At 32.7% G+C, this 17,686-nt stretch overlaps 1 protein-coding gene across 1 annotated transcript in view; it reads left to right on the top strand.

The window, feature by feature from the left end:
- The window catches only part of LOC135836400 (thrombospondin type-1 domain-containing protein 4-like), a 53,175-nt gene that overhangs the window by 33,660 nt on the left and 1,829 nt on the right, over positions 1 to 17,686 (top strand). The window contains exons 7-14 of the mRNA XM_065351217.1: positions 11,061 to 11,262; positions 11,353 to 11,519; positions 11,977 to 12,079; positions 14,916 to 14,961; positions 15,375 to 15,541; positions 15,957 to 16,089; positions 16,180 to 16,414; positions 16,517 to 16,687. Of these exons, the coding sequence (XP_065207289.1) occupies positions 11,061 to 11,262; positions 11,353 to 11,519; positions 11,977 to 12,079; positions 14,916 to 14,961; positions 15,375 to 15,541; positions 15,957 to 16,089; positions 16,180 to 16,414; positions 16,517 to 16,687 (1,224 nt within the window). The remainder of the gene's footprint in view (positions 1 to 11,060; positions 11,263 to 11,352; positions 11,520 to 11,976; positions 12,080 to 14,915; positions 14,962 to 15,374; positions 15,542 to 15,956; positions 16,090 to 16,179; positions 16,415 to 16,516; positions 16,688 to 17,686) is intronic.

Below are 17,686 nucleotides of genomic sequence, written 5' to 3'. Positions count from 1 at the left end.
CTGTTTTGGTGAAATGGTCCGATTCCAAAAGTGAAAAGATAGTATTTGAGATTATGCAGGTAAATTTCCGCCAAAAGCCAATACCACTATAGTTATAAGTGTTCTACCTACATGAGAGGTTGAAAATTTGTGAATTTTTCAATTTTAAGGCGAATTCGTGTTTTGAAAATTTCCTTATCAAACAATAATATTAAGCAGGTAAATGTAAATTATTCCAAAACATCGGAAGATATAATTTCAGGAACTAGTATAACATCTTACTATTAGTACCTATGCAGTGAAAAAAAATTTTCAACCATTGTTGCCAACTTCAAAAACCCAAAGTCAAAAAAATTGTTGCATGGATTTAACTTTTGATTAAAGAGCTAAAAAAAATGTCGAGGCACTTGGCAGATCAGTAAATAAATAAACAGAAGCTGCAATAAGAGCAGGAAAACAGCAAAAAGAGGTGATTTTTGAAAAAATTCAATAAGTACCTGTCTACCAGAAATTCTTCGTGTAAAGTTCGAATGTTCTATCAAAATTTTTTACTTGTCGAACCGAACGAAAAACTAAAATGACATAAATTGATCGTTAATCGACGGATTGAACTACATTAATTCTTATTTCGTCGAAAAACACTCCATTTTTATCACTTCTACTCGTATTTCGATTGCCCAAATTGCGACGTTTTTCATATGTAATACGATTTGCAATTTTCACTAAGCCATTTGTATAGGTAGGAAGAGGTACATAATGTTGGATAATTTTGAACACTTATTAAATTCGTCGGTACGACTAATAAATAATTGTCGTATTCGGATATAGTTTTTTCAAAGGGAACTAATTTCTGCAAATGAACGAAGTCGCACATTCTTGAAATATTTACTCAGAAAATAATTTGCCTTACGAGCGAAAAACTTAATTAATCGTAATATAATTTTTTTTAACAAGTTGTATAGTAGGTAGTAAGTAATATAGCAAAGCAGAGCAGACTGTTTTCGCATCTGGACCTAATCCAATAACGTTCAAGTGTTAATTTCTCGTTAGTGTAACGAAATAATTACGAATTCGAGGGGTTTGTTTTCTCTCGCTGTGCTTCTTCTCGGTTTCGGTACATCTTCTTTAACAAGTAGTAGGTACTCGTGTAGATAGAGATGGTTCGAGTTCAAGGATCATATGAATCAGATTATTTCGTAAAATTAATATGATTCATTGGCGCGGTTTGAAATATATCCACTCACTCGAAGTGGCGCTGGCGTATTGCACAGTTAGATATAGAGAGAAAGAGTAAAGAGTTGGTGTAATTTATCAATCGCGATGTATATTACAAATTGAATGCGAAGCTCGCGTGTGAATGAGATTCATACTTTAGACGCTGCTGCTTATCGCATTTAGTACATAAGAGTACCTACCTATTCTCACCGCCATGCCAGCAGACTCGTCTCCCAAATCTTTTTTAATAATCGTTTTTATGTAAATATTATTTGCTGTACGATTGTACGTGTTCGGTTTTCAAGTACGTTGTATAAAAGCCTAAAAATTATGTAAACAGATAAGCATAAATGAACGTGCGTGGTACGTATAAAACAAAAGTGCGATAATCCTTCGTTTTATTTACATACTTACGTTTTGTCGATGTGAAGACTATAGGTACGCGAATAGCTACGAAAAATTTGATGAAGTTTACGTCGATGAAGGGGGTTCTTTTTTTTCTTTATTTTTCATTTCGTCGAGTCAGGTACGAGTATCTCAAAACTGGAATCAAATTTGTACAGTATGGGGTTTTCTTTTCCATTACCTACACAAGAAGTTGGAGTAGGAAAATGGTGATGTGTCTGTTTACCTGTGTTGAGATGAAGATGACTGTCTCGTAGGTGTGAATTTAAATACACTTCGGTACCTACTTATAGTATATAAGGTGTACGAGAATAAAGAGATAATGTCAGTAGCTTGAAGTGTGTCGTGTTCTGCGATCAGATAATAAATTGATGCAATCTTTATTTGAGTTGAAACGCGAGCGTCATCAATCAGAACCAAGAAGTGAGGAAGTGAGTGAGAATATGGTCGAGACTCGAAAACGTTTGCTTTGCAAAAGAATAATTAATGTGCAATTACAAAACTTGTTCTGAAAACGCTGTGCTTCGACTTCGTATCAACCCCCAATTAATGGAGCGGATCTGCCAAAAATTTGGAAAGGTTTTGGAAAGGATGACAAAGCTACTTAGTCATAGGTATCTATAGATATGATTTTAAGCAAACGAGTTTGTCTAAAGACAAATTCGAAGTTGGTCTCAACAAGACCAACAAGAGTGAAAATTCTGATTTTTAAGTTAAGTTGATATGAAAAGGTTATAAGTACAGATGAAATATCATGAGTTACGTATTTTATGGATTTAGCAAGACTTCTGAATTCCGTATGTGGAACGTTTAAAGGGCTAGGAAGAATGATATATTTTCTAGAAAATCCTACAAATGAAAAGGTCCATAAACCAAATATCTAATACATAAAAGAATTTCTCCCACTTTTCTCGTACGAAAAAAAAATCATGCAGGGTATCATAATATGTACGTATTACCGTAGAAAAAAATTCAATTTTTGGAAGCTTCCATTAAAAAAAAACCACTCAAGTTGACATTAATTCAGTCTGATTTTCTTAACCTTCGCTCTCCTCCCATCTCACCAACTTCGGATCACTTTCCTCTAGCTGTAATGGGTTTTTAATTTGAAAATTTTTTCCATTTAAAATATCAACCAAAAATTGCATATTTCCCCATCAACTGAAACTAAAAATCGAGTCGAGTTTTGTAGAATTACCATTTTTTCCAAAGGGTAGAGTTGAGGGGGCGAGCCTCAGTTGAACTTTCACTGTGAAAGCCCGCCTTCTTCATTACATGGGGAAAATTTTAAATTCTTTGTCCAATATTTAGCTTCCTCCTTGAAAATTTTTCAATGTTCAAGTAAATTTTTTTCACTTTTGTTTGGTTTATGTGAAATTTTGATACTTATTTGAGGAGAATACTAAAAGGACCTACTTAACAAAATTATAATATTTTGAAAACTCCAGAACTTGACAAAAATGAACTTTAGATTTTTCTCATGGCCTAAACGTGAAATGCAAGTGCTAAAAAATATATCTAAGAGATCATCTGAATTAAAAATAAAATAAAATAAAAATAAAACTTTGAAAAACTTTTGAATTGTAGGTAGGTACTTATTTGAAAACAACCTTTGACCTCTTGATATCTTTTTTTTCAAAAAATTGAAATTTTGGACGGTCTTTTTGTTAGATCTTTTTTTAAATATTTTATTTGATCATAACTATCATAAGAAGTTTTTTTGTTAAACGTTTTGTTCGGATTCAAAAAAAAAAACATTATTATTTTTTTTATTTTTGAAATTTTGACCAATCTCAAATCAAATGGAGCTAAAAATTGGTTCGAACCTTTTAATGAATACCTACTTCTTAATTTGAATACACTACTTTTTCGGATTTGTATTCGGCTCCTCAAAATTTTCCCCATTGTTTGTTTTTTTTTTTTCAAAATAGAAGACTGGAAAGGCACTGAGAGGCCGAAAAATGAATATGAGTAGGTAGATCCAATATTCACATTCAGCGACTTCAAATTTAGTAAGAATTCACTTGTCACATCACGTCTGCAATTTTTTTCAAACCTTTGTTCTCAAAAAGAGGGCTAGAAGGCTACTGAGAAGTCGTAGGTATTTGTGTTATTCGAACTCTTTGTCTTCAAAAACTTATCAAACGACAATGTCACTCATTAGGTATATTTTAAATTTTTTGCATTTTGACTATGTTGATAGTTATCGAGAAGGGGAGGGGGAGAGGATAGAATGACAATCGAATCCACAAAATAAGCTTTTTTGAACTCACCAATCTTGAATCAGTAATAATCCATACCTTACATATTTATATGTAAAAACGTTTTTGTATTTTACCTAATCAGAATTGGAGGTCGTTGCCTCTGTTGTAATACACCCCTCTCTCCTCCTTCTGGTGTTCAAAACCTATTTTGAGTATCAATTTGGATGGGGAAAAAAGCTTTTAAAAAAGGGTCTCTGCTATGTACTTTTTTGAGAGACTTTCAAAGTACATATTGTCTACTCTGAGATATGAGCCTTCAAAATTTGGCACTCTACCAACAAAATAATCACAAATGTGTAAAAATTTGCTATTTGCACCCTTATTTTTACCCCTTCCATTTCCATTTCTTGAAGGTTCGAGACGGGAGCATCGCTGTCGTTATTTAATGAAAAAATAGTTGTAAAAAAAAAATCGAGTGAAATTGGAGGACCAAACTTCATTTTTAATTCCACCTACGAGTACGAGGTAACTTCACTTGATGTGGAATTCTTAGAGGTCTTTTAAAACATTAAATGAAGTTCATTGGAACTTGAAAAGGTTGAAGAATCGAGTTCAATGCTTGAAATCTCTGCCAACTATAGGTACCTACCTACGTTCTTTTGTGACCGTTCCATATTTTTTTCATCCTTCTCCTACATTTTTAGACCTCTACTAAGATAAAAAATTTGATGATTATCGCGTTCCAAAAGTTCACCTTTTATCAATTCGTGTAAAAATATTCATTAATAGGTACCTACGTATACATATACGTATTAATACCTACCTACTGACTTATTTCCAATCTAGATAATATTATAAGAACATTCACAAATTTCGTAATTGAATCAGACCAGAGAGTTAAATAACGTGCTTTTAAACCTAATTTCAGATAAGCAGATTTTCGCGAGGAATTAAATAGCATTAATTTATCGACGAACTACCTCGTCGAAAAAAGATATGAAAGAGATAATCAATTAACAAAGTATCACTTGCGATTAATTCAAATTATCTTAAACCATAAGTAAAATAAAAAAATCAAAAACCAAAATAAAAACATAAATAAACCAACAAACGAGATACCTATAAGTACCTAAATGAAAAGGAAAACGACAAAATACTCGCACTAAATTTATAGACCTACTTGTCAAGCTGCTTATATACTTATTTAAAATCGACTACACGCATTAAGATACGACGTGTCTAATTTCAAAAACGAAATTGGAATTTTTTCAATAATTACATAAAGTTACTAATTTTATATTATTTTTCCCATAAAGTGGAAACCACATGCAAGACGATAAGTGAGAAGATTAAAACGCACGTTGCCTATCTAGAGAATGTTCGACGGAGAATTTTTCGTACGTGATAATGTGATTGTAAAAATCTAGTTGAGTGTACTCGTCGTATCCTCGCGATTGTATTTATCCAGCATTTTAGCAATGCTGACTTCTGCTACTACTGATGATCCTGTAGTCAATTCAAATTCAATATGACTCGTAAATTGTGGATTTACTGTTTGCTGTTGATACGGTTACTGGTAAGTACCTGTCTGGATATCCAGACCTACCTATGTATGATTTGATTCATGGGGCGTATTATTGTGAATTGAGAAGAATTCTGAATGCAGATAAGATGGGTAGGAGTGTGGTTATTAATCTTGCTCGAGATACCTACATTTAAAAAGTACACATGCAGGTGTTAACTCTGGATAGATTTTTAAACGCGGTATTAACGCACCAGGATGAGAAAGGGAGACAAAAAAACAAACTCTAGGCATTTTATTAACAAACGGTTACGCTTTATTGATGTTATTACGATCATAAATTAATGCTACCGCGCATATCCTATGGCCACTGTTTAAAAAAATACAACACCACCACCTCGACTATTTGTAATACATCATTGTTATGGATGTACAGAGACGCGATTCTCTGCCGCAGTCAACAATGCTAAATTAGGAAACAGAAACAGAGATAATGATGGCGAATGGGAAAACAGCTAACAGTGGGTATTCCAGTAAGTATGGAAAAAACATAGGTACTGAGAGCTTTGTACGAGTACGATGCGATGTCCATATCGATTGACGAGACCGACAGTGTGATCGCGACTGCCAGTTACATAATGCCAGCTTCCATTACTGCTGGTTGTTTACGACCGAAATGCATTTGCGAGCCATTTGCCTAATGACATCGGACAAATTTGTGATTTTGGATAAGAGGAGAGAACAGGGTGCTTGGGAATATGGCATGGGCTATGCAACGTGTAATCACAACTTTGATGCGACAGAGCTTAGCCTGTATGGAGGAGATTTCATACCGTGTATATGTACCTCCATCTACTATAGATGAGTTGAATCTGTCACATGTGTAATTCAATTCACTATTCGACGAATACTTGAATAAGATACCTACCCAGCTCCACCCATAATAAAGCTAGTACTTGTTGAAATTTACACTACCCACATGTTGAATTTCTAGCCACATCGGCACGATTCGACTAAATATACCGAAGCAGAGAAAGATAGATCAGGTATTTTAATAATCATTAAAATACTATACGCAGGTACTCTATGCGCGATTATAAACAACAAACCATTAAAAATAGATATAAGAATATTTATACCGTTATACTTCCAGCCCAAAGTCTTCATTTATACGAGTATCACTGACTGACGTAATGACTCGATTGCGAAATTTGATACTTACGTGAATTAAGATCTCCTCAATTTTTTATACGAGCGTGTATTGATTAATTCGTAATTACAAGATCGTGATTACCTTATGCACACGTCTTTGAAAAATTCCAGGCGAGAAAATGATCTGCGAACTTGATATAGGGTGGTTTATGGCGAACACGTCTAGATTTCAGGTGAAATAAGCTAACTAGGTATATGATTTTTTTTTATTCGATCGAACCCGGGGGTAAGAGAAAAATCTATCGTAATGAGATCAAATTGATGTTAAAAAAACAATTAATTTATCGGAGAGCCTATAAAATTGAGAAAACGGGTAATGGGAGAATGATTTACGAGTGTTCTCGAGGCGGTTTGCATTAAAGAGAAGGAAAAAACGCCGCCAAATAGCGTAATCTAACATCTGTTTCAAATGTAAAGATATACTCTAACCCAACCTTCCCTGTTCTATATGGGTTTGTATACCATTCACATTCATGTGTGACTTGTAATACGCACGTATTATTTTAATACTTGCGGTAAAATTGTTATTGCGAATAAATTTACTTTTTAAAGAATAATGCCTACATTTCCGGATTAGCTTTAATAGAATGGATCTGGACCTCCCCCCCCCCCAAATTAAAAATGTGAAAATTTTACATAGGAGATCAAAAATTTTTGAATTTTTAAAAACAATACTTACTACTTGACAAAAAAATATTGCTCACTCTGAAATCCAAATTCAAAATAAGTACGTAACTAACGAAAAAATAGAAAAAATCTCGCAAATACATCGTAACTGTGCAAACAGAATGTGTAATACAGTTTGCTGATTTGGATTATTTTTTTCAATTGTTTTGAACTCTTTTAAAAATTAATTGTAGATGAATCAAAATTACTATAAATATACATTGAAGCCACCTATCTATTTGATTTTTTAAATTTTATCTACGCATAGGTTAAGAGTGGTGATCTTTTTTCGCTTTCTTTCGACAGAAAAATTTTCAAAATGGGATTTCATTTCTCCCAAAGTCATAATGGACTCCAATCTTGATCAAAATTAAAATGACGTACCCACATAATTTTTCTCCATTAACTATGTATGTAATACCTATAATTTTTGAAAAAAATAAAAAATGAAAATCCGTTGGAGGCTCTAGAACGGTTCAAAACCACCAATAATTGACTCGGCAGGTCAAAGATAGGATGCAAACCAAATTTCCACTTTTTTCTTTTTCATGTTCTAAAATGACGAATTCATCATTTTTTTTTCACAAATTAATCACTGGAGAAAATTTTGAATTTGAACAATCATCGAGATGATAAATTTTTGAAAATATAATATGCTTAAATTGATCAAATGTACTACAAAAATTGTATAGCCGATTTCTTTAAGGAGCTGAATTTCATTTTTACCCTGCTTAACTAAGTACAGAGTTTTTTTTTTTTCATAAACCTGGAAATCTAAAATCTTGATAAAGGCTTCAGAACGATCCGAAATCATCATCAGTCATCTCGGGTGAATGAAATTAGAATACAAACCAAACTTCAGCTTTCTAGGTCTGCAGATCAATTTGGTAAAATTTTGATATTTTTTCCAATTTTTGACACTCTGGAACTTTTAAAAATTCGCCAAAAATCGAAAAATGAATTTCAGCTACTGAAATTTTTGGTAGTGGTGTATTTTGGGACCCTCTATTGATTCCTTTTTGTCGGGTTAAACATTTTTTGTACCGTTTGGGGTTCTTAAAAAGCACGTCTTGTACTACACATTTCATGCTTTATTCAAAAAGTTACAATTACCTTACTGTATGTTTTATTTTTTGAATAAAAAGTGAAATGTGTTGTATTATTTGTACTCGCACATTAAAAGTTGTGGTCAAATGTGTCATTTTCACTGCTTGAAAAGTGACTAGTGAGCACAAATGTGTCACTTCTAAGTACATACTACTTTAAAAGTGTGCAGAAAATGTGTCATTTTTATTGTTAGAAAAAGTTACTCTCTCAAAAACGTGTGCAAAGGTCTCATTTTTTCAAAGTTTAAAAATTGTGTACCAATGTACCATTTTTAAAGAATTGAAAAATTAGTCCCTTAAAATTGTCTTAAACTGCAGGCCCAATTTTCACTGGTTGAAAAATGAGCTCAGTGCTCCATTTTAACTGCTTGAAAAGTGATTCATCCCTGAAATAAGTATGATCACAAAGAACTTGAAAAAAAATCGTTAAAAAAATCAAGTTTTATTATTTGAGGCAGTTTTAAAAAAAGAGAAAAATTAGTCAAAATACAGGAATTAATTTTCTCTTTTTTTAAACTGCCTGAAATAAGTTTGCACAAAGGTTCCCTTTTCTCACTACTTAAGTAATTAAAAATTGGAAGCCCAATTTTTCAAAGCTTAAAAGTGTGCATAAATATGCCATTTTTTCTACCGATGAAAAAATGACAACCTAAAAAGCGTGTGTGCAAAGGTCTCATTTCATTTTTACCATTGAAAAGTGTACGCAAAAGCCCCTTTTTTCGGTGTTTGAAAAGTGCCCTCAAATACGAGTACCTATAGGTATTATAATTTTTTCATGATTGAAAATAAATGACTCTCTCGAAAGTCTGGGCAAAGCCTCATTTTTACTGATTGAAAAAAGTGCATAAATGTTTCATTTTTTTACATGTTTAAAAAGAGTGCAAAAATGTTCCATTCCCACTGCTTGAAAAATGATTGTCTGAAAAATGTGCGCAAAGGCCTCATTTTTCACTGCTGGAAAAATTTGCGCAAATCTATCATTTTTTACCTATTGATATAGAAGTAACTTCTTGAAAAGTGGCTCAAGCTTCCCATTCTCACTGATTGGTGAGCAAAGGCCCATTTTTTACTGCTTAAAAAATGTGCACCAAAGCTCTATTTTTTCATCGCTTGAAAAGTTTGCGCAAAGGTCCCATTTTTCAATACCGGAAAAATCTGCGCAAAAGTCCCATTTTATTATACCCACTGATAAAAAATAACTTCCTAAAAAGTGGCTCAAGCCTTCCATGTTTACCTACTGATTGAAAAAAGTGCGCAAAGATCCATTTTTTACTGCTTGAAAAATGTCCACAAAAGCTCTATTTTTTCAATTGCTTTTGAAAAGTAATGCTCAAAGGTCCCATTTTTCCTCTTCTTATAACTCCCAAAAAAATGTGCCCAAGCACCCATTTTCACTGTTTGACGAAAAGTTTGCAAAAACAAACGTTCCACTTTTTCACTGCTTGAAATTTGAAAATTTTGTACAAATGTGTCATTTTTTAGACCACTAATTTCAAGATGCTGAGTTGAAGTATTGACTCAATTTTTTGTTGACTGCTGTCCCCTCTCCTCCAGTGCCTAGGAACATGGTCAAATATTTAGGTAGATGCTAAAAAGCTTCAAGTCTCCTAGTCTCCAGATTTTAAAAACAACAATTCGAAAAATTGTGAAAATGTGACTTGATGTCAATTTGCTGAATTCAAAAATCGATCTGTTTTTTGAATCCGATATCTCAATGTCTTCTGAGCACCTTTTTTTTTTTTTTTGAAACAAAAAAAATGAGTTGAAAATCTGGAGGAGTGAAATTTTATATTTTACCTACTGGAAAAATTTGATATTTTGGTCTCTTTCATTCATCAACACACATCAACTAAAATATATATCGATACAGACACCTTTAAAACAAAACTTATCTAGCCTACTGCAACTGCATAATTCTGAGGAATTACTTAGAAAATTTCAAGCTCATAATTTTGATCTCTTTTTTTTTTAAACAGTTCGAAATTTTTTCATAAAAGGAATAATTTTCGTCAATTTGATCGAGATATAATCTCACTCAGAAAAAATCTTTTCTCCATAGGTAACCTATAATCGAAAAAAATATACCTATTAGTATCAAGTTTATCCAAGACTGCGACATTATAAAAATCACGGTACAATATCGTGCTAATAATTTCACTCCGTTATAAGTTATTAATAATCACGCTAAAATTCACATCTTTTAATTATAGTCATCGGCCAAACCGTTGATAAAGTTTCAAAACTCGATTATTTAGTTACAACGTTATCATCTCGTCGTGTTTAAAACAACGTGAAAAACAAAACGACCACGCTCGAGAGTGCGAGAGGTACAACGTGGCGGTGAAATAATACCATCTGCGGGGGTCCCGTTTATATTTTAACATCTTAATTAAATCCCGATAACCGGACTATCTTTTAGGTAATACAACATTAATTACGAATTATTTACTTATGAGGATAACGACACCGTGTCTAGTGATATCAGACGATATACTAGAATTAAAACAATTACAATTAATAAAGCTCGAGGCTCTGGAAACGCCTACGCATTTCGCTGCATGATAGACTAAGACTAGGTACGAGTAGGTAATTACAATTCACGAAAATTTCGTACCGTACTCTCCGTACTTGATTCTAAAAGTGGATAAGAACAAACTGTTGAAATTGTATATAGGTTTTAATTTTTTATGAAAGGCGTGTAGGTATGGTATATAAGTTGTAAGTGAAATAAGGATTTTTCTTCTCTTTCAGTTTGTCGGTTGCGACGGCGTAATCGGCGGTCAAAGGTACGACGTGTGTGGAGTATGTGGTGGCGATAATTCAACTTGTCGATTGATATCCGGACTTTTCACCAGACCGCATCTCGTCTCCGGATATAATTACATCGCCGAGATACCCCAGTATGCTTGTAATCTTTCCATTTCCGAGGTGAAAAAGACAAATAATTTGATCGGTGAGTAGAAATACCTACCTACTTACTTATAAGTTGATTTTTTTCTCGAACTATTGGTTGATAAAAATCGAAAATCAATTTTTATTTCAGCTTTAAAATTTAGAAACGGTACTTACATATTGAATGGAGATTGGCAACAAAGTCCTACCGGAAGTTTTGAAGCAGTTGGTACGAAATTCACTTATGTGCGAGGATCCAATAATGTCGGAGATTCGGTCTCAGCTGCTGGACCTTTACTGCAACCTATCGATTTACTGGTAAGTAGGTATTGTATAGTGTTTCTGTGTCTACGAGTCTAATGAAATGAATGATTAGATCTTGAACGTGTTACTAAAAAATTTAGAGAAGCTGCGTTCACGCATTTGATTACTCATTCAACTGGAAATTGTAGGTATTAGATGTAGTTTTGTGGACGAGTGACATTAATTAGTTCATGACTAGAATATTTTAAGTGTTCTTTTTGAATGAAAATTCTTAAATGATTTTCAACTGCTATGTAAATTTGTACCTGTCCAATTCTGTATCGTAAACAAAAGATCGTAGACGAAACGTGTTTTTTATTCGTCTAGTTACCTGCTCGTCATACTTACTCGTAGTATGTTTTTTTTTCAAACGTTTGAAAAGTGTGATATTGTTTTAAAAGAGTGACAGAAAAAATGTCAAGTGGTGATTGTAATTTTTATATTTGTGTTTTTTCGTGTCTTTTTGTTTTAGTTGCTGTACAGACAGATTAATCCTGGTATCAAATATGAATATATGATGTCCTTACAGAATCCATTAAGAGAGTCAACTCAGAATTCTTTGGATGGTTATAATTGTAAGTCTTACTCGTATTTTTTTCTTTTCACCTTTTTTTTTCTTTCTTTTTTTCAGAAGTGATTGCGTAAAATATTCAACTTTAATTTTTACGAACCATGTTCTTTGATCAAGCTGAAATTTGGTTCATTAAAACAGCACGTCAGACGTCACTCATACTTCAGATTCAGAACCAAATTTTGAACATTCGAAATTGATTTTTCGATTTTTGGAAATTTTTTAAAAATTACAACTGGTGGCGGGTGGTCATCTTTTTCATTTACCTACATGAGGCTAAACGTGGTCTTGAAAAGTTTGCCTTAGATTCGAAAATTTTAATAAATGAAAGCATTATGACAATGGTTCTATAATGAAGATTGGAGGGAAAAGGGGAAGAGGGTGTGGGCGTTGGTGTTGAGTGTTTACAAAAAAATATGGAATATTTGCAAAAAGAAATACAGGTAGACATGTTAGGAGGAGTTTTTTCTTCCTTCAGGGATTCATCAATAAACCACAATTTCTTGCGTTTGAGACTATTCCAATTCGCTGAAGAAAATTCAAATTCAGTTGGATAGATCAGATCAATTCAAAAGAAATTCAAATCGATGCGAGAGATTCGCTGTAATTTTTAAACAGATTTGCAGATTTATAACTCAAAACTCAATGTTTTTTATTTTGGAAAAAAAAACGTCAAAAATCGACAAATTAATTTCAACAACTCAATAAATTGGTTTTCAACTCCTGAAACCTTTTTTCCAATGAGCCAATTTTTGGCTCGATCGAAGTTGGCATTGTTAGAAAAATATTCCCTTTTAGTAAATCTAATGGTATACCTTAATAATGCCGCTCTCACAAAAAAGGGAACAGGCCAGGAGAGAAATTTTTGGATAAAACGAAGAAAAACTGAAAGAGCATCAAAAAATTCACCCACAAGTCAAATTTCAGGTGTTGAGGTTCATTCTTGGATTTTTTAGTGAATTTTTAAAAATTAAAATTTGATTCATTAAGTATTATGAAAAATGTTTAATTTAGGTAATTGTTTTGAGATCATGACAAGCTAAAATCTGGTTTAGATAATATAGGTATTCTATTTCTGTCCTACTGAATCAATTTTGCATTTTCCACTTGGAAAAATGTCACAAAAAAAGCCAGATTGAAAGTCAAAACATCATTCTATTCACTTAGATTATTTGTTTTTGTAACCTTTAATCGATTTGGAAACAAAATTTTCAAATTCGTTTCCGTGGGTTCGTGTACATTTTTTTAGCAATCCTCTATTTTCAAAAAAAAAAAAAAAATGAAAAGTTCCTTTTTGTGAACGTATTGACATATTCGTAGTACCTATCTACTTGAAAAACAGATTGTTTATTTTGACCTGCAAAGTCTATTATTATCTAGGTTTTCAGCAGGTCTGGAGGCTCCAGCAAAGTTTTGAATTTTTCAATTTTCTAAAAATGTCATAAAAAAGAACCAGCATAAAATTCAGCTCCCATGAACTCATATTCCTAAAATTTATTCTTCAAAACGCAAATTTTCACAAGCTTTTGTCCTCGTTTCGTTCGGGTTTGTTTTCTTTTCTTTTTCAAAATCAACATTCTATAAAAAATCTTTCTAATTCTAAAATTTAAAAAAAGCCAAAAACTAAATTCCTTGCACAAAAAATCATTGTTTTTAATTCTCTCAAAATACCTACAAATTTTCAAAGTTTTCGCCATCGCTTCGCTGAGGTCTGTCCTCTTTTTTAAATAAAAAAAAATCTATAAATAAAAAACATTGTTTTTAGACCTCTTGAAATCAAATTTTAAAAAATTTTCGCTCTTGCTTCACTTGGGCTAATTTGCTTCTTGTTTTAAAATTTAAAAAATCACATTCGAGCCCCAAAAAATCCAAAACAGAAAATAAAAATTTTTACCAAGTTGTCATATGAATATGATGATATCAATTGGCAAAATTGGAATTTTTTCCTTATATCAGTTATATCAGTTGGAAAATTTTCAGTCGAACACATTCCCCTTTTCACCTCTCTAAAAAAGCAAACGCTCAAAATGTATCCAATATGTGTATGTAGCCTGCATTTTATCAATTTTTTTTTGGTCATAATAATGTTAAATGGCTATAAAAATTGGTCAAAGACACTTTAAGTATTATGTGAACAGATTTGATAGATATTTTAATTTTATTGTGAGGTTCCAGCTCTTCCAGTTTCAGTATTACTAACGCTCTCTGACGTTCAGACGTAGTAATATTATTACCCTACCTAGTTGAGGAAATGGTTCGATTATATTTTTGTGAGGGCGTGCGATGCTATAAGTAAAAGAAGAATTCATTCATACAATGCATATTGAATTGCGTGTTAAGTTGAATTTAAAACCTATTTTCATCAGATATTTTACCTAACGCAAGTTTATTGTAATAGAATAGGTCATTGATGCAACCATAATGTACGAGTACGTGCAACATGATTTAGTTAGGCCTACTTATAAAGTAAATACGAGTACGATAGAATAAACCTTATAGAATGCGAGCATTGAATAGATGTGACTCACAATATTGAATACCAACACGAGATAATCACCCAAGTATTTATGTTTTCCTCATAAATTGGGTTTAATGTTGAATCAATTTACTCACTTCATAAATATAACTTACACCCAAGTTACTAAATACACTGGTACATTTTTTTTTTTTTTTCATTATTATTATTAAAAGGACAGTCTGATTTATGATATTTTTAAAACCTTGCACCATTTTTACCTGTTCAGATATCGGATGCCTGTACTATAGAATTAATTATGCAAAATCCCTAATTGTATGCGTCTCACTTTACACGAATCCTGTATCTTTTTTTCTTATTTCAGATTATAACGAGGCCGCTGAGCAAAAGATAAACGAAGAACAAGAAAGGTAAGCATGATTTAAGTACACACGTTTCAAGTATTATTGTCGTTAGAGAGCGTGCCAGCAAAAAGTATTTACCTACCATAAAGTTCCTACAGAATGAGAGAGAATTCGCGAGATATGCTTTCTTTTCTTATGGATAATTTGAAAAAGAGATGGCGATGGCGTCATAGGATTAGCACGCCATTAAAAATGACTATTGTGTATCTAACCAGCCATTTATCGTTATAAATATAGATTACCTACCCAAGTCGAATAATGCGATATAGGTACTTAATTTATACGAGTATCTATACTCTTTGTGCGAATATTGGCAAGTTGTGCGCGTGTAACACATTTAGCCAATCTGCATTAAGTATTTACATATGTAAGCACCTATTTATTTTTAGACCATTTCTAACGTATTTTCGTTCTTCTAGGTATAAAAAATTCGTAACCGGTGAGGTGTCAGGATATGGAGGCGTTAGTGCCGAATCTCAGGGTTTAATTCGAGACGAAGAAGTCAAACCGAAAAGCAAAAATAAAAAGAAACGATTCGCTTGGAAAATTACCGGATATACGCCGTGTTCGAAAACTTGTGGAATGGGTACGGTTAATGTTTAACATTTTCACGCTAAGGGTGTCTGTTTAATGAATAGATATGTAAATGTCTGGATTATTTTGAACAACGCCTGTGACCATGAAAATGCAGCTCACAATTAGATAATTTTTTGAGATTTTGATATCTCGATACTTTAAATTTGTAAATTGGACAATTAATGTAGAACGACCCCCCCCCCAACAGTATGCTCAAAAATCAATTAAAACTCATTTTCTTCCTAACAGATTTTTATTAGCCCCTTCGATGTTCGAGATAGGCAACACATTCGTCTTAAGTTATTTTTTCTCAGCAATGCTCGATTACATTAGCCCAAATTTGCAATCCCGTTTAGTAATCAAAAGGAAAAATTTTCTACCCACGTATCTGTTTGTAATAATTCGATTCACAAATTTATTTTCAGGCACCCAGATTCCTTTATATTCCTGCGTAAAAGAAAATAACCCTCAGCAAACAGTCGCTGAAAAGAGGTGTACTGGAATTGAGAAACCTGAAAAACAAGTACTACGTTGTAATGCCAAACCATGTGCTGCTGAGTGAGCATTTTTTTTCTGATAAATTTAATTATGTAGTTTACATTCAGGAGCTCCTTCCGATTGATTTTTTTTTCGTTTTGCATCCTTTAGATGGGTTGTGAGCAACTGGAGCGAATGCTCGGTTACTTGCGGCGAAGGAGTCGAAACCAGAGAGATCCTTTGTAAACAAGAAATTTCTCCTACTCTGACCGTAACAGTAGCTGAAGAAGCTTGCCTAACTACTCCCTCGCCTAATCTACTTAGAACAAGACCCTGCTTTAGAAAAACCTGTGGTGAAAGTTCCTCGAGTTTTAAATCGTATTGGAAAACTGGACCTTGGGGTGTAGTAAGTAGCTAAAATTCTTTTCTAAAATAAATGTATGTATTAGGAACCCATTTCTTGTTCAAATGATTCGAATGAGCAATGAAACTTCTTCGTTTCGTATAGTGTTCGTCCAAATGTGGAACTGGAGTGAAAACTCGTTCGGTTCAGTGTGTCTCTGATCAAGATGAAGAATGTCCTGAAGATGAGAAACCTGTCGAGGAGATGATCTGCGATATGGGTCCTTGTAATGTTCAAGGATCTTATTCTTGGTATAGCACCGAATGGACGCAGCAGGTGAGGGTCGTCCCTTATTAATGTTAAACTTAAAATGTTTGAATGTAGTTCTTTGAATTTTGAGCATTTTTTAAATTTTCTGTGTAATAACTGTTTCATCTTATGAAGAAATCCAGAACCAATTTTCAAAAAAAATAAAAAATAAAAGTAAAAATAATTACCGAATAGTCAGGAATCACACATTAGGTACTTAACTATCGTTCAAATTGGTTCAAAATTTTGCCTCTCATTTTCCTAAGATATCTCAGCCCACATTTATAATCTAGTTGATTTTAATGAGAAATAAGGATACAAGAATTTCCATTTTGTTATCCGCTTGGATCTGTATCAAATGGTATCGATGTCGAGATACTTACTACACAGTTAATAAGGTGATTAAAAAAATGTTTAGCCTGCTTACTATTTCAATTTCTCAATGGAGATTGAAATTATTCTTTTTGGTAGAAAACTTTGTGATCTAAGCCTACAAATAGGTGAATCATTCTTCTCTTCATTTTTTGTTGGATCCTTGATTTTTCTTGAAAATTAATTATTAATATGGAAGTAATGAGAAAATAATATTTTTTATTGCAAAAAAAAAACAATTCAGGAAAAAATCAAGAGTCTTGCGAAAAAAAAAGGAAAAAAAGGCCAACATTGAAATTTTTTACCAGTGAAATATTTTTTTCTGTATGGAGTTTTTCTCAGATACGAAATTACTCGTATGAGTTATGACATTGAATTTTATGGAACAATGTTTTGTGAACTTTCAAATGAACCACCCATTGTAGGATCCAATCTTTATGGTACAGATAGGATACCTACTTGATGGTTTCAAAAAAAATCAATTCTTGGTGATAAGTAAAAAGCAAAGCGAAACAGGAATCTAAATTGGAAAATATTTAAAATGTGGAATTTAGAAATAATTGTAAGAGAATTTTAAAAAGCTGCGTTTTTCAACATTTTTGGAAATTTTATTTAAATTGAAACTTTTATATGTAGTTATTGTATTTTCCATTG

This window comes from Planococcus citri, chromosome 2 (genome assembly GCF_950023065.1).
Source record: "Planococcus citri chromosome 2, ihPlaCitr1.1, whole genome shotgun sequence".
In the NCBI taxonomy this organism is placed as follows: Eukaryota; Metazoa; Arthropoda; class Insecta; order Hemiptera; family Pseudococcidae; genus Planococcus; species Planococcus citri.
This window is presented reverse-complemented; position numbering and strand designations above follow the sequence as displayed.